A 22,503-nucleotide genomic window follows, 5' to 3' on the forward strand; every position below is an offset into this window, starting at 1 on the left:
CATCGTTAAATCGAAAAAGCCTATTTTCTTATGACAACCAATCATTTCCCCAAGAGGAACCCTGCTGTTTTCTAACTAACACACGCAGACTTTTAATTTTGAACCGTCAATAGAAATGTGGGTGAATTTATCTCAATCGTTTGTAATTATCCAAACATGTTTTATGGCAACCAATAACTGGTTTTGCAGAAGTGAAACTGATTTTATTCTCATGATAAGAGGTGAAAAATAACCATTTTGTGAAGAACGTGTACAGGTACATGCACAACAACATAGAAAATTGGCAAAAAGAGTCCTTTCATCAAAGTGGCATTATCTGGCCAAAAACTTCAAGTTAAGCGTTAATACATAACCAGAAGATTTTCTTTAGGATAGTGAAGTTAGTGCTCACCGATTGTAAGACTTATGAAATAACCTCCTGCTCTTTCAGTCAGTCACAGAAGTGAAATAAGAAGTACCTTGGAAAATGAATGTCTAATAAAAGCCCGAGCACGGCTGGTTGACATGACCCAGGTGCCTGAAATGAAGCACAAGGCTTTCAGCAATTAAACAAATACCTTCGAGGGTAAAACGACAAACAAAAGGGCAGTGGAAAATGTGCTGTCGCAGTTGTTAGGCTTTTTGTAATTACCAAGACACAGTGTTACATAAACTGTCACCAGAATTTGAACTAAGCCAAGAGAAACAGTTCCCAAGGTTGCACGAGTGGAGTAAGACACTTGTCAGATTCTGCCTCTGCTGTGTAGGTAATGGATCTGGTTATCGTAACTCTACTACAACCCCCCCCTTCCATAAACAATAATCTCAGTACTCATCTGCCCAGCTGTTTGCCCCTCAGGTACTAAAAGCAGGAACGTAAACTCTGTGACAAAATAACGGTGCAGCCACAGTTTTTTAGCTGGGTCCACTCGGCTGTCATCCCCCCCATCTACTGATTTGTAACCCAGGCTTGGCACATTCATTTTCACCGTCAGTCTGGAATTAGGACAAAATTACTTTCCCATATTATATAAAAAAAATGCTGCGGTGGCCAGAGCTGCAGAATAACATAAATGGTTTTTCGTTGCCTGTATGACAGCAGCATGCGGCAGCCTGGCTCAGGAGGCAGACTGCCCAAGTGTCCATGAGCAAGACATGGACATCCAACAGCACCAAATGATTAATGTTTGTATATGAATGACTCATAAATTGTAAAGCGCTTGGGAGTGGTCGACAGGCGAGAAGAACAGTGTCGAGAGTAAAAGACAATGTCTGAAAATATAAACAACATAAGGTTTTAGAGTAAACATAAATTAAAAACAGATGCATATACGACACACTTGCATGAACTCAATCACTAGGAAACAGCTGGAGAAGCAGAACTGCTCCACTCTAGAAAATTACAACCAAAGAAATTGGCAACTTTTCTGCTTAAATGTTCCTAAAGTGAAGAAGAGATAAAAAGAGAACATGAAGTAGATTTTTGGGAGGTTTAACCGACAAAGTTGCAGGTCAGCATCTTACTGTATAGCAGAAGCTCTAAGAGCTGGATATTTTATTTTTGGAGCTTTGTACTGAGGGTGACCTGTTTCCATGCACACATGCATACACACACCCAGCAACCTACACACATATTTAATACTGAAGAAAGCCATAAATTAGATGGACTGCATGAATATGCTGCCTGCACCTTTCTGCGGTCTGCACACACTGAACTGGGCTGGTGCAAACTGTACACTCAGCAAACTGTAAGTGATTTCTGATGCCTTCAAATCCCATCACCAAACCCTGCTGCTGGTTTAAAAAAAAAGAAAGAAAAGAAAAGCCCATCACGAGGGAATAGTGGGATAAAGAGCCTGAGAACTGAGGAAGCTCGACATGAAAAGATAATGACTGACAGTTGTCTTAAGCGGAAAGGAAGAAGGTTAGGAAAGAAAGTAGGATACAGCACCAGGGTTACGGCAGTTAGAAAGTTACTTTTTGTTTAACGAATTGCCAAATGTGGTTAATTAAACATTAAAAAGTGACATTCATACAGTGTACAAATGAGGCTGAGAAAGAAAAAAAAAAGAATCTCTTGGGATCCTGCAGGCGAGGATAAATATTGAAACACTGCTGGAAGGTATGCAGATTTTTTCTTGTGAAGGTTTGATCCACTACTTCATGTCCAGATACAGATCACTGGAGACCTGAGTCAGTATCTTCACACAGGACACCTTGAACTTGAGAACAGTTTGGTTTGACCCTCCAGTGCTCAACAGTGTTACTCTAAGGGCTAAAGATATTGATGTTTGCGTGGACAACCAGATCCACTCGGAGCGTAATTGTTCACATACTTGCTGTGTGTACTCTGCGAGATTTGTACTATGCATATAGTGTTGTTGAAGATTTCTCGTGAAGAATACACAGAGGCTGAATCGCATTGCAAAGGCGTCTTTTCATTTGAATATCTGCACCATTAATTTTTGTCCCTTGTTCTGAGTCTTGTTGCCAGTGCTGACGTGTGCGTGTGCATGTTCTACTGGAAGTCTCTACCCAAAGTGTATGTGAATTGTGTCTCATCCTCACATTGTGTGTGCGTGTGTTTGCTTGCTTCCTGAAGCTCCGATCTCTCCAACATGTTCTTATATGCAGTGTGTTCTTAGGTATGGTGTCTTGGTTGGATAACGATACAAGTGGGAATTAGTTGTCCCCATACTGCAGCCAACATTGTTCATTCAGAGGTCCAGCTGTCCCTAGACCCCAAACTATCTGTTAGCAAAGCATATCACAACAACAAAATTAAATAAATCAATGATGATGTGACCAAGGTGAGTATCTGCCTCTGCACTGCCCCTACTGTTCATGTGCATATTGCATATTTTTTTATGGATAAGTACGAGCTCAACCAATTGCACCAAACAGATTTAGGATACACGAGGCAGCCATAATCCCTATTCTTGGATTTTAAGCAAATATATCTCCTTGTAGGAGTAAAATCTGAGAGGTCCACTGTGTTGAGTTGCAGTCTAGACCTCTGCATAATATTAGGATGTCATGGTGAAGTGTCATCATTTTATCCAAAGGGACATGTGTATGAAATTGTGTCAAATATCATTCTGTTCACGAGAATGTGATGGATGGATGAACAGATGGATGAGAGGATGGAAATCGTAATGCTGAAAACATAATGCCTCTAGTCACAGATGTCACCACTGCGTAGGCATAAAAACAGAAAGCAACACAAGTTGCCATGAAGAATTGTCTCAAAAATCTTTTTGTACAAACAAAGGTCAATGTTTGGTCACCAAAAAAATTTGAGCATTTCTGAATCTGGTCTTCCCCTGACATGACTGAGATGACAATATTCCCATTGCCCTATTTTCACTGTCAGACACAGCCACAGCACTATAATTGGGGAAAACATAACCTCTTTGACAGAGGTAACAAATGCTATAGACTATGGATGAGCTGTTGCCTGAGTGAGTAAACAAAAGACAGTGACACATGGATGTTGATTCAGTCTTGAGTGACAAGTCCCTTTTTTCATCAAGGAGTCTCAAGCATATTGTATTAATCCAGTTGACAACTGTTGACTGATGAGTGACTAACCGGGGCTGCGAAGACGTGCTGCAAACACATCAGAGCCACGTCATCGTAACTCTTCACAGCGAGAGAATCACAGATGTATTCATCAATAAACATCAAAACATCACAAGATTAAAACATATCAGTAGAGAAAGGCTTTGTTCCGACTCAATAGCATATTGCTATATGGTCTTACCTTTCACCTGTTCTTTAAAAGCTATCTATGCTTATCCCTCCACTAACAAACCCAGTACATCTCAATTTCTCCCTGTTTTCAGATTTGCCAGGCACATCCTTTTACCGCGGTCCAAAATACACAAAAGACATACTCCCTCTGCACTGGACAAATATTGTCCTATGTTTCCATTGACTATAAATTGTAAAAATGCACAAACAGTGAGACTCCGTCTGGCATCAGTGATGAGCCTGCCTCCTTTAAATGAGCGCCTGCTTGCAGTGCTCGTAGCAGGAATGCACAAGATTCAGTCTTTTTGAGAATGTAAAATAATATTTCCAACATTAATGATGTATGATGCCTATTTCACCCACCCAAACCCATCCGCTATTAATCAGAAATACAATTTTTTTCAACCCTGCCGACCCAGCCGCGGATTAAAAGCGAGTCCGTGGGTGTTACTGCAATCCACGCATCACTAATGCACATGTTGATGCATTCAGGAAAAAATATTTGTTATAAAGTAAATGGTTTGTTTTTCTATTGGGCAACAAGGACACAATTAACGATGCATTAGTGTTGTTGTATATGTAGAAGCTCCGCTAACTCAAAAACCTCTGAAGTCAACTGAAAGTCGATGCAGTGTTTTTAAAAGAACTGGATTTACCCAAGAGACGAGGAAAAGTAAAAAATAACCAAGGCAGCGACTGGGAAGATGAACAAGCTGCATCCCAAGGGGAGCTGGTGGTGTTACAAATCCACCAACTATTCCCAGACGCTGGAGCGCATGATGACAGTATCTGTACCCTGTCGTCTGTGAAATAATAAAACACCTCTTTGACGTGTCTGTCGCTTGCCTCACCAAGTGTCATATTTAATGTTACTGTTGAGACAAAAGCTACATCATGTAACCATGGGAAACAGAACATAAGCGTGCTTTCATTCATCAATCAGCTGATATAATTATATGGATCAACTTTAAATACCTAAACCATTAATCATTTTTCCCAGGGATTTTTTTTATATATATTCAAACGGTTTTAATGAACTGGAGGGAGGAGTACAATTTACAGAAAGTAATGTACCGAGGTAAATGTAACAGGTTTCCTCCAAGTTATTACTCAACTACTAAAAAATGAAAAAAGAAAAATTCAACCCTGCTAGTATGACTCTGGGTGGTAATTAGCTGACTAATGCAGCAGTGTGCCACCTGCCAGTGCTTTGTGAATAATCACTCCGACTGTCTGCACAATCTGAACCATACATCCACTGTTTGCAGTCAAGTGTTGCGAACTGAGAGAGAGCTGAGAGCTTTAAACACTGTGCATGCAGGGAGGACCTCAGCATACGGAGCCCAGTATACCCTGCTTCTCATTCAGCTGGTGCGCTGCAGCGCTCCCTCAGTGTCTATCAATCCCCACCTCCTTCCTCCTGTTCCCACTCGGAGCGCAGCACCACCAACCCACAGCCAAACAGAGACTCCCCCGCTGGCACACACTGACATTCTTATTTCAGGACAGTTTTCCTGCCTCATCCACTTTCTATTCCTCTCCCTCCCCCTAAAGCCCTGCGCAGCCATCCCTTGCTTCTGATCTCAACCAAAGTGTTTATAATTGATTCTTTAAGGGATAAGTTCCCTCCCTTTCTTCCCTTCTTCCCCTAACCCCTTCATTGCACGTCTCCCTCACCCAACTGATTATTAAAAATCATTTTTATAAGGGTGGGAGCAGTGACAAGGTCACATGGAATAAATGGATTCTCTGATCTCCCGCTGAATGTTACTAAATTAGCCTTAATCCGCGTTTCCCTCCTATTCTCACCTTTTGTCCAACCTGCACCTCACACACCAGGAAACTACTTTGTCAAAATTGTCTTTCTCTACTTAGCAATTAGAAATACAAAAAAGAGGTGAAAGCAGCCTTTCTGTGTATTTGTAAAAGGGGTCAGGGGGACAAACTGTAGTCGGGCCTTTTAAAAGCACCGTGACAGAAAATCTACGCCTCTTATGATTCCCTGCGTTCCCTGCTCACAGAACCAGTGAAAACTAGGCTATTGAGCAGGATTGGCTGCTGTCAAATCGCTCAGTGTGGCGTTTGCTCTTGATTTGTCAATTTCTACTTTAAAAACCAGACATAAATATACTGTGCGCAAAGATCACCAATGTCAGACAGTGTGCAAATACAATTATAAACCCACACCGTTTTAATTGAATGTCCTAAATGTTGTTAACATACATAAATGATGTATCACAATGTGTGTTACAAACATCTTTCCCTTCTAAAAACTACTGTTATCACAATATTTTACAACTTATTTATAAGTGATTAAACATTTGGCAAGTTGTATATAAAACATTAGCTAGGTATAATTATTAATATAATATATCCAGTGCTCTCCGAGAGAAAAACAGAATAGAAACTAAGATGGTACTCAGGAGAGTACACACCTCGGCCAAGGCTCAATAGATCCCTTGAAACACTGCAGCAAATTGCAGACTAAGAATCAGTCCCCTCTCTTTCATACAGATCAGATGAATAACTCCCCGAGTTATCAGTGAAAAGGTCACAAAAAAAACTTATAGAAATTGATAAAAAAAAAACATAACAAAATTGAATGGGTCCCTCCCTGATCTGTGTTAATTCATTCCACCAAATTTTGTTAAAATCCATACAGTAGTTTTTGGGCAAATCTAGCTAACAAACAAACAAACCAACCAAAAAACAAACTGATGTGCACTTCTGCCATTCCAAGTAATAGTAGAGAAGATGTAAACTTAACAAAACAGAAGACACATGGATTACACATGGGCAATGAATGAAAAACACCTGGTTTAGCTTTCCAGTTTAAAAACTAAACTAATCAGACAAAACAATAAACAGAACACAGAATGGTTGTTCATGAGAAGGACTTGAGAACAATATATTTTGCTGAACACCTAAAATGACTTTGGTGTCAGATATTTCAATCAACATTTTGATTGGCTGAAAAAATGTTTTCAATGGGCCACCTACATAATGTGTATTTCCTAATTATTAAATTTCCTGTTTGAATTGCAATATGATGAGACTGAAAGACAGGTTCGTTTCAGGGAGAGCCACTGGCCTTGTTTCACTCTGAGGGAAGGAATTATTTTCATTAGGGATGCATCCATTACTCAGCAACAACCTAATTGATCCATGTCTTCAAGAGTCCTACAGTAATAGCAAATTGATTGATTTATCCTCAAGAGAGAAAACGGCTCTGAGCTGATGGATGAGACGTGAATAGCAATGACTAAAAAAGGGTGGAACAAAGGTGAGGTGTGTCAAAAACAGTTGATGAGGAATGGGGCATTACAGCAGGGTTGAACTTTTAAAATCACAAATGGCAGGTGCTCCACTCGGCCTCAACAGTCATCACAATTCAAAAGTCTATAATCAAATTACATTGGGGTTTTTGTTATGCTTATGAAATCAGAAGTGAAGCTGCCACAGCTCAAAGTCTAAACCATTAAACTAACACCGCTGCTCAGCATTGAAACGCAGTCCCTGAAAACACAAAGGGAAAAAAAACACCCATGCTACTTATCTGAGGGATCGCTTTACATGAGCATGGAGGAGGAGTGTTTGCATTCATTAAGAACTAACGATTGTGAAGGGAGAGTTATGTTCCACAAAGACTTCAACATCTGCATTGATTACAACAGGGCTTGTGAAAAGTGATCCATGAGCAGGTGTCTCTTAAAAGCTTTCTCTATTGATCTCATCTCATTACCGACACTTATCTGTAACACCAAGGGTGGACTCTGGTGGTCAAGGTACAGCTCAAATGGAGACAATAGCTCAATAGAATGATTAGTGATTATGTAAGAGTCTGGGTAGCTGAAGGTGGAGGGAGGCTGGGTGATGGGGGCAAGTCACAGATTTGACAGGGAATGTAAATGGCCTGACTGGAACTACTAAAAGGACATGAAAAAATCTAAATAAACAATTAACTAACCTCACAAATATTTCACTGAGGCTATCTTAAAACTTTATTCACTTACCTGCATGACAGGCTAACATTGCTGAAGGTAAAATTATAGTTTATTGCTTAGAGCGTTAAAATAGTAAAGAACGTTTTCAGGAAGCTTTTGTGTGTTTTGAAGTTTCCTCATACAGAGATGTAGTTGTAGGAGGTAAGAAAAAGTATTGTTATAATTTCAATGTTGTTCAAAGACAATTGTGTCTCAGTTCAATTAAGCTTGAAAGTCTTAAAATGTCAAGTTCATAAACTTAAACAAAACCTATCAATTTGCAATTTAATGATCAAAGGACATCCTCACATCTCCTTAAGCTGATTTACCTTACTGACCCGACTGATGATTTCACATCATTGTCAATAATTCAAATCATGGAATAATACAAATCAGGCTCTTACACAGTCAACCAAACATCTTATGAACATTTGAGCTATAAGTAGAATGCATCCATGTGAACAAGTGAGCTCGCCACTGGCAGAGAGAAACCGAGATATTTTCTATATATCACCATGATATACATTGTTAAGAATACTATTATTTTCTTTTGTGTATATGGTTAGAAACATATACTGTGTATAGAAGGACACTATGAAGGACCATACATGACTTAAGTATAAATAAATAAATACAGAAATAAATACAGAAATAAATACAGAAATGTTTAAATAAATGTCTTAAATATATTTCCACATTTCTTCATTTCCACATTTCTGTGTCCGTATGCTGATGAGAAAGTCGGGCCTAACCGCAGTCTCATGCAGGACTGGTCACAGGAGTGTAATGATCCAGCCCTTCTACTTCTGCCTTTAAATGCTGACTCCTGTCCAGAAGCTGTTTGCAGTGTTGAGCCAGTTCAATGAACTAGTTCAAGTTCAGCGGGTTAATTAAGGTTATTTTTTATTAGGATGTTTATGTGTCAGTTATCCTGACTGTGAGCATCACGTCTCGTGTTCTACTGAGCACAAGGAGAGAGCAGAGAGGAGGAGGAAACAGAAACTCCAGCTCGGTACAAACCACCTGCAACTTCTGCTCTGCCCATGAAGCAGCTGATCTCTGAGCAGATGTGACCAGAGAAACTCAGTGTTTTCACTGTTTCCACTGTTCTACAAAGTCACTGAACGGTTGCTTCACAGTGACGAGCTCAGATCTCAGTCACTGCTTCTGCTTCTGAGCAACTGTGTGGTGGTGTGGGGGGCGGAGCCCCGGGGCCTGTGTGTGTGTGTGTAGCTCAGTTTACCAATCCTGCATGAGACTGCGGTTAGGCCCGCCTTTCTCATTAGCATACGGACACAGAAATGTGGAAATGAAGAAATGTGGAAATATATTTAAGACCTTTATTTATACATTTCTGTATTTCTGTATTTATTTCCTTATTTATGTATGCATTTATTTATTTATTTCTGTATTTATTTATACATTTATTTATTTATACTTAAGTCATGTATGGTCTTCCAAAGAACACATCTCCACATCTCAAATATCTAACCCCGCAGTATGCATAGTAGCAATCATGATGTGAAGCCTTGGTATCGCAGCTGTCCATCGTGACCTTTCACCCCATTTTATAGCATCATCATCATTCAAACCAACCATAGGCAGCTGAATAGCTACAGTCTTCTAAAGCAGTCGCTAGTAAGATTCCCACTTGAAGCTTTTTGCTGTGTGTTTATCCTGTCTCCCCCCCCCACCCCCCCTTTCACACTTAGCATATCCTATCAAAAAAGGCAAACCCCTAGGGAGCAATTTAAATTATTTAGCCTCACTTTGAGTGATCTGTCATGTCGTCTTTATACACAGGTTTAACACCTGACATTTCCCTTTTTAACTCAAATATAGGAGTGGATAGGAGGAACCTGTTGAGCGGCCATGCTTCTTTGTGGCACTGGCCAGGTGGAAACGGGAGATACAGCAGCTCTGCAGCGTCTGAGAGTAAATGGGCACAAACCTGTGTCTCCTGATAGCACTTCTACTGCTGCTGCTGGTGTGGCAGCTACTGTTCTGTGTTTTTGTATTTCTGTGCTGCACTTGACCATTTTGTTCAGTTTCATCTCAAGGACTTTGTTGTTACCTGGGCCTCAGTCTCTCCTCCTCCTCCTCCTCCCCCTCCTCCTCTCCTCTTTCTTTCTAGTTCATATTTTTCTCTCTCATGTCCTAGCTTTCCCTCCCTCTCTCTCTCTCTCTTTTTTTCCCTGATGTTCTCTGCTAACCCCCTCGCCTTCAGCGTTGAGTCTTGCAAAGTCTGTCAGAGTTTTCCCTGGCGATTGAAATCAGACGTGGGTGTCTAGAAGTGCTCAAGTTGGAATAGCTTAAACACTGTGACATCAATCACCTATCAGCATGTTATCTACAGATAATTGCTTAAGGATACAGTGAGAAGGACTAAAGTGTGTACTCAATAACATTATCTACAATGGTGATTTATCCGCGTGTCAGTATGTCATCGCTTCTTTAAAAGGTCTTTGTATTAGTCTCACTTTTTGTATGGTCTCCTGCAGCTTTGAATCAGGAGTTGAAGGCCATTCATTTTGGGCAAAAATGTCTTCCCTGCTGTTCTTTAATATCAGCCGAGCTAAAAGACGTCAGCCAAGCCTTCTGCATTGCTAATTAGTCTTTCAGAGGAGAAAGGCGAGGCAGGGACACAATAAGTGGAACTGAGGGGGTCTAGAGATAGAGGGTGTTAAGCAATTCTTTATGCTTCCCGAAGCAACGCCTGTAAATTGGTTATATAGTACTGCGTTTCATTGCATACTGGGACCAGTGACGATTAACTGATAGAGACAGAGACAGTACCTCTGATTGGATAATGGTTGACTCAATACCTGCATGTGAACCTGAAAACAGTGTGAAATCAGTTCTGACACAGTCGAAGCTGTCAAGTATCAGAAACCATACATCCATCAGAAGATTACATGGAATTACAAACCTCTCACCTTTCCCTCGCAGACGACCTCTATTCAGTGTTTCTATAGCTGCGGCCTGACTCCTATTTAGCACAGATAAAACATTGCATTGCAACTGGAAGCCTGGATGCCATATGTAGAGAGACCATTTGTTTCTGGCTATCTTCCCCAGGCAGGGAGCAGCTAGTGAGGCACGGTGGAGATGCCAGGGGTAAACAAGCAGAAGCTGCCGACAGTGTTAATCACAGTTTTACTGCTTCCATGCTCTGGGGTTTGGAGGAAGAGGGTGGAGGGAGTGTTCATCGTCCTTTCTTTATTCTTTTGCTATCACACTGAAGATTCTTTCCACCCCATTAGTACTCTCTGCTGAGCTGTTCCATCCAGGTCCACAACTGCATTAATACAGCAGAGCCCTGCGACGCACCATCTGCCATAAGCACAACTAACTACAGTAAATGTGGACACATCAGCACATTACAGGAGCCGTACCAAGTGGGCCGTGTTGCAGCCCACTCCTGTACTACATGGTTTTACGGTATACAGGGCAGAGATCCTCAGAGCATGAGATATTCTACCTCTAAGGGCCACTGAAGGACAGAGTAAGGAGTGAAACAGGAGAGAGAGATTTACACTCGTCTTCAGGCACATTTTCTGCTTACAGACATTAACGTTATTTGTCAAACTGGTGCACTGGTCTGGAGGCGCACTTTGCTTCGTCATGTGAAGCACACCTTTATTGTTATGAGTAAAGTGACTGCTTTTATGCAAAATGGCAAATAAAAGCAGGAGGCAGGATTTTTTTAAGCTAGCCAAGCACTCTGCTACACTTTAAAAAGCTCATAGAGTTTGTGAGGGTCAGTTCTGTAAAGAGAGTCCGTTATAAGAATCTCCAGTTTATCTCCAAGACGGCTATGACAGGTTTGACTTTACAAGTGACAGCAAGGTGAGCACAACACTAAATGGTGTTCACAGGAGCTGCACTGAATCCATTCAGAAGCAAAAAAGCTCTACTTTCTCAAGAAAAAGCATGCGGTTAAATACTAAGAATTTTTCTTCCAGGCAAGGACCCCTAACAAAGACAATATTCTGAGGATCCTCATTTGTGTTTGTCCCTAGGAGAAATTTGACAGTTATTTTTTTAACATTTCCACTTATGTAAAGTTTCAGGTTAGAGTTGGATAGTTATCGATTATGTTTAGGGTTAATACAAGTCTCTAGAAAAATAAAGTCTATGTAAGATCCATTTGTGGAGCTGTGACAGTGTTTGTGTGTGTGTGCGCCCGTGCGTGTGCGTGTGTGTGCATTTGTGTGTAGAGCTGGGCTGTAAATCAAAAAGCTGTACAGACTCTCAGGATGGTGTTTTATTACTTGACTATTTTGGTACATACATCTACCTGCCAGTGGGGCGGTTATTCTTCTGAGATTTACTTCCCAAACGGACAATCTGCCCACATCTGGCACTTGACGGGTGTTAATTTCAGACCCCGACTGTATTATACATTAAATATATGGTTTAGAGTCAATGTTGTTATCAACTCCATACTTATTACCAGCCGTAGTAAGTAGCCGCTGTCAGACAAAAAGCCAAAATAAAAACACTGTGCGCTTCTTGTCCACCACCCAAAAAAAACCAGACTTCCAAATGTCTAACAAATAAACAAAATATTTCCAAGTAAAGTTATGATCGTTTTTGTTCATTTCTTTGTATCAGCAAAATACACATTACAAAAGAAATGATCGTATTGTGTAGTCATCATCTTGAAGCAAAAATTACCGCTATTACTATACAGACATGAAATCAAATTTACAACCAAACTGATGACAACCATAAGATGACGATCAGGACAAGGTAAGCTCCACGCACTCCAGGCAGCTTAGGGGCTGTTACTACAGCTGTATCTGATAAATCTGTATACTGTACAGCAGATATAAAAGGCCACACAGGTTCCAGGATATAAAACAAAAGAAAAGAAAAAAACAACAGTGGCACCAAATCTCCCAGAGCAACAGATTTTTTAAACTTCTTACTCATAAAGCAAGTGTTATGGTACTGACCCAGGGTTCAGCAAAATAGCAAGTTTCAATCTTTCATGAGAGGTTTGCTCAGCCTTTCAGAGACTAAACTATCACACAAGGGCCAGCACGACATCAGATTTGCACATAGAACAATGATATACTCTCAAAGTGACTCCATCACAGTGGAATACAACGATTCTCAGTCCTTCCGGATCTGGACTGATGGGGTCCAATTCAATATCATCTATATCCTGACCTGTCATTTCCCCGAAAAGCGATGATTGCTCAACAATGCTCAAAAGGATATAGACGTCATAATAAACTCTATCAGTGCTGACCTTGGAATTCAAACGCGTTGGCAGGCCTCAGCTGGCACTGCAGAGGACATTTAACTGTTGACATTTCCAGACTCACCACTTTGAAGTCTTCAGGACTGCACTCCATGCCCCGGTAGTAGCAGGAAAGCAGCATCTCCTTGATGTCGTGGCCCGTGCGGTCGTAGAATTCACGCATGTTGAAGGGCCGGGGCTTATAGTTGTCAAAATCGGCCTTTTCCTTCAGGACTTGCATGACATGTTCTTCCACCAGGTGCGGGTCCCGGATCTCATACCTGGACAAGAATGTTCTGGAATTACTTAATGTGAACATTACGAGGCACATTCATAAACACACAAGCATATGCACTAATCCCATAAATCACCTGGACCTTTTCTCAAAGAATATCACAATATGGGTTTATCTCCTTTTTGTCTTTTTTTAGCTTCTCTCTTCCTGTATGTGAAACAAGAAAACAGTTTTATGAAAAGGCTTACTCCAGATATGAACAGCAAGAAACACTTCAAACAAGTACATTTCAAAAAGGTCAAACTAATTTTCACTGCAATTCTGAAGTCTCCTACACTATCTTCAAACAGATACAGTGTCAAGGAATTACCAGAGATAGAACAGTGAAACTCCTGAAAATACAGTACATTAAATGAACATTCACATACACTTGGCAGACATGCTGGTGTAAACAGGAAGCAGGTTTTTCTACTCTGAAAGGAACATGAGTATAAGTACACCATATTTGAGTGGTACTTGGAGCATTATGCATCGATGGAGGAAGCCATCGGAAAGGAGCCCACACAGAAAAAGGATGACATTACAAAAAGGTGCGTTACAACTCAGGGAGAATATGTCATGACTGAAGGTCCCAAACAGCCAGATAACTGCGTCAGCATTTCCATTTCTGTCCTTGTAGTCTAAAACACTGAGGCTAAGTTTTCAAACTAAATTGTGTAATGCCGCATTTACAAAAGTCTCTGTTCTAGGGACTAGTTTGGATGCCAGGTGTGTCGCCTTTTAAAACTTAAATGGATTAGTTGGGATTCAGCCTTAGCTGTATGTCAACTCCCTGTAAAAATACAAATTTAAAGAGTTTGGCAGGGAGATGTTTTACAAATCCAACCTTCTCCATATTAGCAGATGGGATATGGAGCAAAATATGAAAATCCAAGTGCACAGCAGCCTAGTTCTTCACTCACTAGTGTGGTTCATATTTCTTGTACGTTTGGTTTTCGCTGTTTGATTTCATACAAAAACAAAGTGGGTGAAACAACATGATAGACAGCTGAGAATCTGGCTCCAAATGATGCGAGAAGCGCGAGATGGCCAACTTTGTCATCCAAGTAATCCATCTTTATATACAGTTTATGAGATGAACTAGTAAGAAATTATTAGATAAGCAGCAAAAAGAGCATATTTATAATATTCTGACAATAACAAACACTTTCACGTTCTCTGAAAGTGGCAGCCTAGCTGTGGTGTGCCAGCCACAACGGTCACTGCTGATTCGGAGAAAATAGCTCATTACTTAGAGAAGGGAGAATATTTCTTTTCACACAATCATGTTAATCAATCTGCCAAATAATTAGGATTAACTGTGGTGGCAGTACATTTTTACGTTGTAAGCATAACAATGCTCATAATGCTTTAATTCATGCTGAGGATTCTGCACACTCTAGGAAAGCCTACATAAAGTTCAAATCAAACAAAACGCTTCATCTAGCATCTGCTGCAAAATGTAATGAGGTGTATCACGTAGGGAAGCATATACACACACACACTTGAATTTCTCCTGTTCTGTGTCTCTTCACTCCAAAACACATGACAAAGTTGAATTCATTTTGTGTGTATCGACACACACCAAACTAAAACTCAATCTCCACACTCACGGAAGGAAAACATTGGGGGGGGGGGGGGGACATGCCTCTGCTGACAGCCACCATCATCCTCCAGCACCTGCCCACAGTCACTCCCAGATACAAATTAACCTCAATTAACTAGTGTGGCCTCGCTCGGAGAGAGGACAGCTCATTGATGACCCCCGCTGAGCAACGGGCCATCAGTGGAACACGCATCCAAATTATGTAGCGCCAAGATTAAGCATTACTGACAGACACTTACGAGAACAATTTGTTAGGACACACGGAGTCTATCAGAGTGAACAGCACAGTAAACGCATGTTTAATGGTTTTGGGAATCAAGCAACACAGAAGTCTGTCCGTCTGTTACTTCTGAAGTGGGGTGTAGCTTTTGATATGAAGTCATGAATTTGTGTGGGATGCCCGAGAGCAGCAGCCATCTTAGAATGGGGTTCATGTATTGTGATATTGCAATAATTTTGGACAGCTCAGTTTACATTCACAAACATGAATAAGTCTGGCCCAAGCTGAGGAGAACCAGAATTAGAATTGCAAACCATGAGAGACAAAAGCATACGCCTCTCCTCATACAATAAATCTGTGGATGACTTTGTGGATGCTGACAGCAGTGTTATTTCTCGTGGATATGGATACTATCTCAAATGGTAATTGGTGGTAAATCTTCAAAGATTTGTTTTAATTCCACAAGGTCAAGCTTTTGTCACTGCTCAAGAGCTAGATGTTGTCCCTTGATGATGGGAATAATGTAAGTTGATCCATGTATAAAATATGAAATACTAGATTCCTTATTTTGTAAGAGCTGCCTTCATATTCAACTGGCGACGAGTTCTCAACTCATGTTTCGACCAAATTACAAGAAATGTAATATGTTCTGCAGCTGCAGTGTTGTTTACCTGCTACAAACAGAATGAAATAAAAAATATTCACCACGTGAGACTTGATGTTCTGTAATTTGAAATGAAGACGGTTTCTCTTCACTGTTCTCATAACACAGACGTGACATGTGAATCTATCATTGTTTTTCTTAAGCAGTGCTGTTATAGAGAAGATTGAAACTATCGTTCTTAACAAGTGTTGAATTGAATGTCACGCAATATCCCCGTCAAATTAAGCATAAAAAAACAAGAAACATCTAAACTTTTTTTTAAGATAGCGTTTTTCAAAGCTTATTCCAAACATAATTTATCAGATAACTGATCAAAGATTCAACTATCACTCCCACTGAACAGTAACATCAATGATTCAAAGTGTTTTAGTTTACATTTTCATTAGGAGAACAGCCAACATCACTTGCTCATGGATTGAATACACGACAAATTAAAGAATCGGGCTGTTGTAGAAATTACATCAAGGCAAATGAAGGTTGTGTGGGGTTAATGGGTAATGGATGTGTGCAGTGAGGGTGTCGCCTGCAGCCTTGTTCAATTACTTCCTACAAAGATTTGAACTGATCTGCTGTCAAATAATTATGACAATCGTCGTTGTCTTAGAGGAAGTTTTGATGAACATTAGCAGTAAGCGCCAAGCTGACAAACACTTGGCATTTCCTGTGACTACTATATAACAAAAGTTGAGTTGTGTTTTGTTTTAGTTAAATGCTTTTAATGTGAAGCTGCAGCAGTAGGAATTATTTGTTGTAGCAGTGATTTCAGAACAGACCAACTACTGTCTGACAGCAATTAAGTATTCAGCATTCATATTCCGATATCTGCTCATCGAGATTACATTAACAGAACTCATTATTATTTCCAGGAACGTCACCACAGAAAAACAGCTCATAAAACTGCAAATTAATAAACACTGCAGGGCTCATTCACCATTGTCTTACCCCAAAACGGACATTTATTGAAAATTAAATATTTGCCGGTATGAAACCAGTTATTACTAGCTGCTGTCTGGAAGTGAAACGATGATGGTAATGACTGAAAACACGTAGCCCTGTAGGTCAGATTTAATCACGGAAAAAGATGTGTGATGTTTGATGGCAAGAGAAAAATCTCAGCTCTAAAGTACTTCTCGCCCACACAGGCACTGCATCACGATACTGTCATGCTTAAGTCTAATAAGAAGATACCGCCTGATGTTGTGTATACTGAACTTAATTGAATTTTATCCTGAGCCTGTGTCTTATAGGCAACACAAAGCTGCCAGGAGAGCACTTAAGACGCTGTGCTCAGATCCCCGAGTCAGGAGGCTTTAGTTGAAGCGCATACAATCACAATAATATGGGTAGATTTTTAATATTGCCCTGCCACTGCTCCCTAAAGCAATCACAGCAAACTCGCTACATAGGGGCGGGGGAGGCTAAATTGGATTACGGGCCACAACCACTTTAATTTTCTTGTGGTGTCTAAAACGAATGAAGGAAAATCTGCATCACTCCGATGCCTAATGAGAGGAGCGAGGCTACAAGAGCAACTGCTGATTGAACTTTGACTGTGAAAATGTTGTCATAAAACTGTACTTTGTCAAAACTTCACTTACTCACTTATACATGTTTATATAAACAAGCAAAAATCTTTATCCACTGGAAATTGTATTAAGATGTGTGAACATCTCAAGGCAGTGTGACACAGCAATGTGTAACACATCTTGATATAATATCAGGTAATTATCCACTCTGCGCTAATTAAAGTCATACACTAACGAGGACTGTATCGTTTGTGCAGTCTCCTTGAAAATGCAGTAACTGGAATGATTCCTGGAGGCAGAGTTTTGACAATCACATCTTAATGGCAATGCAGCACACACTGCCATTCTGGACAAGATCCTAGAAATGCAATCAAGAGCCACTGAGAGGTGGGGTGAACCCAAACACATCTATATTGTACTGATGAGCAACTGTATAAACAAACAAAAGAAGCAAAATATACTTATCACTAGTTCCAGGTATCCTTTGGGTTTTGCCTTGGTGCTAAATCTATTCTTACAAATCAGTATCAGTGATTAAACAATGTTTTTTTTTTTAAATAAAAAACACTCAATGATAAGTACAGCTTTTGTATTTCTAAGGCAAATCGGATATTGAATTTTAAAATATGATCTATTAACTGTTTGAATTACAAATAACTTAAATATACTCCTGGCGGCAGGGGCCATGGATGCCCCAACATCCTGCTGATTGGCTTGCTATGGGTTCACACAAACCACAATTGTGGCCATTGAGCTTTAGGCATTTTGTTGACTAGAGTTCGAGGTAGCTGCAGGCTAAAGTGACGTGCTACCAGAGCCATATACAGAGTGTGTTGCAACCACAATGTATTGTTAACTTGGTACATGAGGTTTATATCGTCTGTAAGCAGGGCGACTATTTCCGTACATTGCCGAGGCATCGAAATGAGGCACGTATCTCTGAGAGGTGATTCGGTCCAGTAGGCACCAGTGCCCAATTGGCAGTGAAATTCAGAACCAAAGTACTCACATTTCATCTGTTAAAAACCTTAATAAATACTAAATTGCCTAATTATGTCTGTCCATTGTTAATCCTCTCTCTGCAACACAATTACTACAAAAGACAATATGAATAAAAATGAGCCCACATTTGAAAAATCCGCTTTAGTGGCATCTCTCTGCTTTCCTGTTATCTGCAGAATGATCTGGCTTCCCTCCATCCTCTCCCCAGCACTTTTCTCTTTACACCACTTAAATCCTGGTTAGGACCTGTGATCTTGCTGAGACAGAAAACACGGTTAAAGTTATCGAGCGTCACATTTTGTGGCACTTCACAACCTGCTTACGTGACTTTTCAGCATGTTTGCAAGCTCAGGTTATGTTAAAGCTTGAGAACTGTGCAAGCACAGGACTCGCTTCTCTGACTTTTCATGAGCTGATTCAACGCTTTTTTGGCAGCGTGCACTACATCACCCACACCTACTTCCAAAGTGACCTCTCTTTTTATTAATTATCATATAATTGCCATTGGGACACAATTCAAGTCAAACTGAGCAAATTACTAGTAATTTTCCACACTACCAAGTGTGACTCCAACCTGCAAAAACAATAAGGAAAAAGTGATCTGGTTTTTTTGTGGGATTGATTTTTCTTTTTGCATGATGACTGCAGGAGTGGAGTGAGTTAAGGTGAAGTAACTCACAGTTCAGCTATGAATTTCATTGTATCTAAGACAGCCTGGCATCAGTGATACCGCTGCTGCTTCCTGACAAAGTCTCACAGCAGCATAGCACTTTGTTTTTCTTCTGCCGTTTTCTAACAAAGCCAACAGCACGCTGCCTGATATCTAGAAGTTTGCCACTAAAGTGTTTTCCACCCAATCAATGTTTAATTTAGAAGAGGAAACCCTGAGAACTTCTTTATCTACAAGTTAGGTTCAAGTTCTTCTGTTATTAATCTATAGTCCTTATCACACGGTACCTTTTCTACCTCTGGACTGTGAGAGACTGACCTACCAACAAACCTGGTTTTGTAATAATTTAGGAAAATATCACATACTGAACCGATCTGTAGAGGAAGTAGAGGGGTGTGTGGCTCGTGTAAGGAAAGCAAGGGGGCTAGGAACAGTGAGCCAGAGCGCTAATCAGCGGGACAACTCTGTAGCTTAACAAACAGCACTAATTACACAGGGATAAAGACTTGTTCATCACAAGCTTACGAGACACAAGTTAATTGCCTCTACAGTCCCCTTCCTCCGTCAGAAGCCAGCTCGCTCCAAAGTCACTTGGAGCAAGTGCCACTGATTTCATTTTTCTGTGTCCTCCCTCTTCAATATTCACTGCTCTTGTCCTTATGATTTTCACGTCTCACTTCATCCCGGAAATCTGGCTGGACCTGCACTAGTAAATTCAGCATGTAGATATTTTAATGGTTTGCCATTACAACAGTCTGTGCAAACACAGAGAAATGAATCCACGTAGGATGTATGGACACTGGTTGAAATCTACACCATAAAGCTCTCCAACTGCAGCCCCGAGCAATGGAATCCATTTCCTTTCCTGTAAGGTTATCACCTGTAATATGGATGCATATATAGAGGTCATGGAGTGGCGATATTCAGTATGAAAATGGGAAAATTGAATTTATGTCATTCTAGCATGTAGCACACTCCAGCTGTGCCTCAGGCTGCAGAGCTGTGTGGATCAATATGATAAAAATACACTGAATAATGTGTGAAAAAGGGTATTTAGACGCGTCCATGTGTATTTCTGCATAAGGGCAGCGAGCAGTGGTTGTGTGTGTGAGTGAATTTCAGACGGCTCTAGCTGCGAGTATGGAGTGGAGGACGGTCATCTGCACTGTGCTGCTGAACGTGATCAGAATATGCTGGGTGGCTTAGGAACAGAAAAAGTGAGGAAATCTTAAAGTCAGAAGTTTGAATATCGACAGCAGTGAGCTTGTCAGGGCTGCCGAAAAAAGACTGAATGATCAAAGCACAGCAGAAAACAAGGAGTGTAAAGAGAGGGGATGGCAGCTGTGAATCACACACGTCTCTCTGCACTTCGTCAGCAGGGGATTTAAAAATCTACTCATCTACTTATCCAATATTGAGGTATGCGTATCACATGGACTGTAAAATGATGAAGCAAGGAAAATACACAGGAGGCCTTTTCTCCTTCATCATTTTATAACCACTTAGAAATAGCTCCTCCATTATCTGTTACCTGTGGGATTCACATGATCTGTGATACAAATGTGTTCCTGCTCACCCTTTCAGATTAAAAACTGTATCAACATATTTCCAATAATTGATGTGAGGGGGTACATTGAATGTTGATAGATTGGGTTTCATACACACAGCAGATTACGTCTGCAATGTGGATTTCAGCTGACGTGATCTGTAATGTCACCACATTATTAAATCACCAGTTCTAATGCCATGCCTGCTCCACTCTCAGGCAACACCCTTCAACCCCTTCTCACCTCAGGCTAATGTCAAGTCCAAGTTCACATTCACACAGACCCGTGAAAGATTTTACATGTTTTTTCAATCATGTCCAAACATCTCTCAGCGGTCTGCGAGACAGGTGTAAAAACACTTCCTGGCACTTTAAGGATTTCACCTGAGACTTTTCAGACATTACAGTGCATCTATAAAGTTGCATTTCGTAAGCTTAAACCCCAAAGTTCAACATTCGCTCGTACCTGAGGGATTTAAACTGCTGGGCCTTACAAATGAAGCATCAACACCGTTTACTGCAGCTAAAGAGGGAGTTTCAGGGAATTAGTCGTCTATTGGTCTTGAGCTATGGGATAACTGCAGAAGAATGTACCCAAATAAATGTTTCGGTCTTATCGCGGTCGCCTGGTGTTGTGCATTGGACACGTTCAAATCCCGAATCAACAACTGCTAAATCCTCACAGATGGGTTTTCCCTGAGGAGGAATCTTATCATCCAAGCGTCTGTTTGTGTGTGTCTGTGTGTGTGTGTGTGTGTGTGTGTGTGTGTGTGTGTGTGTGTGTGTGTGTGTGTTTGTGTGTGTGTGTGTGTGTGTGTGTGTGTGTGTGTGCGTGTGCTGACTATGCGTTAGTTGTATCGTGCATGTTGGAAGAAAGTGGCTGTTAAGAGGTGGCTTGGTAATTCCATGGCAGGGAATCAAAGATGAGGAGTTATCTGTGGGAAGACATGCATACACCAACAGGTAGAGCTGCTCCATGTGGCAGCACTACACGCACAGTGTGAAGCACAATGGGGAAGTGAACACACACACACACACACACACACACACACAGACACACACACACAGACACACACCTGCCGTTGAGCAAGGCCAGGAGCTCCCCGGCGTGGTACAGGTCGTTGCGGGTCACCCGGTGGAAGCGGAAGGAGTTGAGGTTGCAGAAGGTGACCGAGGGGAAATTCATCATCGGGGCGGACACCTCGTCCAGCTTGGTGACGTGCGGGTACTGGAAGTAGAACTGCACTCGGTCCACGCACACCAGCACCAGCACTCCCAGTGAGCCCAGGAAGAACAAGATCCACAGGGTGCGCTTGATGCACATCCGCTCGTAGGTGAACATGTGCGAGATGCCGTGCAGCGTGGACCTGCTGGCGAACACCTCGATGGGAGCAGGTCGCTTGTAGTCCAGGTCCTCCGAGTCCGCTTTGAGATCCATGATGAGGACTTTGGATGGATTCAGGGGGATGGCTGCTTGGAAGGGGGTCTGCAGAATGAGCCTTTATAGATCAGCAGATGCTTTAGTGATGGGAAGGATGTTAAGTGTCTGCAAGTTCACGCCCTGCCACGCATGTGTTTCTCATGCAGCCCGTGGGAGATGTTGCATCACTCGCAGCCTTTTACGCATTTTTTTTTTAACGCCAATACTCCTCAAAACACCTCTAGCGTGCACAAAAACACGAGAAAAGTGGAGGTGGGGGGAGAAAGCATGTGTGGTACCTCGGCTGAGGAGGAGGAGGAGGAGAGGAGGAGAGGAGGAGGAGGGTCACACTTCCACGATGAATTATCCCGGTCTCTCCTTGCACACTTTCCCTCTAGAACCACAGAGTTGATGTTGGGTTTCACGCAGAAAAACACCTGGCAGTTTCTGTGTGACAATAAAAAACAATAATACTGAAAAAACAAGATCAGGCTGAGCAGGGAGACAACATGACGGATCACCGCGGCGAGAGAGAACCAGACGATCGGCTTCACAGCGGAGCGGCGGTGCGATGCTCCCCGGCGTGGAGGAGCTGGCTGCTGGGTACAC

The 22,503-nt window shown here is 41.4% G+C and overlaps 1 protein-coding gene across 1 annotated transcript in view; it reads right to left on the reverse strand.

Annotated features, from left to right (window-relative positions):
* asic1b (acid-sensing (proton-gated) ion channel 1b) overlaps nt 1-21,912 on the reverse strand; it is a 146,047-nt gene extending 124,135 nt beyond the window's left edge. Inside the window, exons 1-2 of the mRNA XM_061070269.1 lie at nt 21,551-21,912; nt 13,052-13,247 (exon numbers count right to left, since the gene is read on the reverse strand). Of these exons, the coding sequence (XP_060926252.1) occupies nt 13,052-13,247; nt 21,551-21,912 (558 nt within the window). The remainder of the gene's footprint in view (nt 1-13,051; nt 13,248-21,550) is intronic.
* Nucleotides 21,913-22,503: the final 591 nt, after the last annotated feature.

The sequence above is a fragment of the Limanda limanda genome, chromosome 4 (assembly GCF_963576545.1).
Source record: "Limanda limanda chromosome 4, fLimLim1.1, whole genome shotgun sequence".
Taxonomy (NCBI): domain Eukaryota; kingdom Metazoa; phylum Chordata; class Actinopteri; order Pleuronectiformes; family Pleuronectidae; genus Limanda; species Limanda limanda.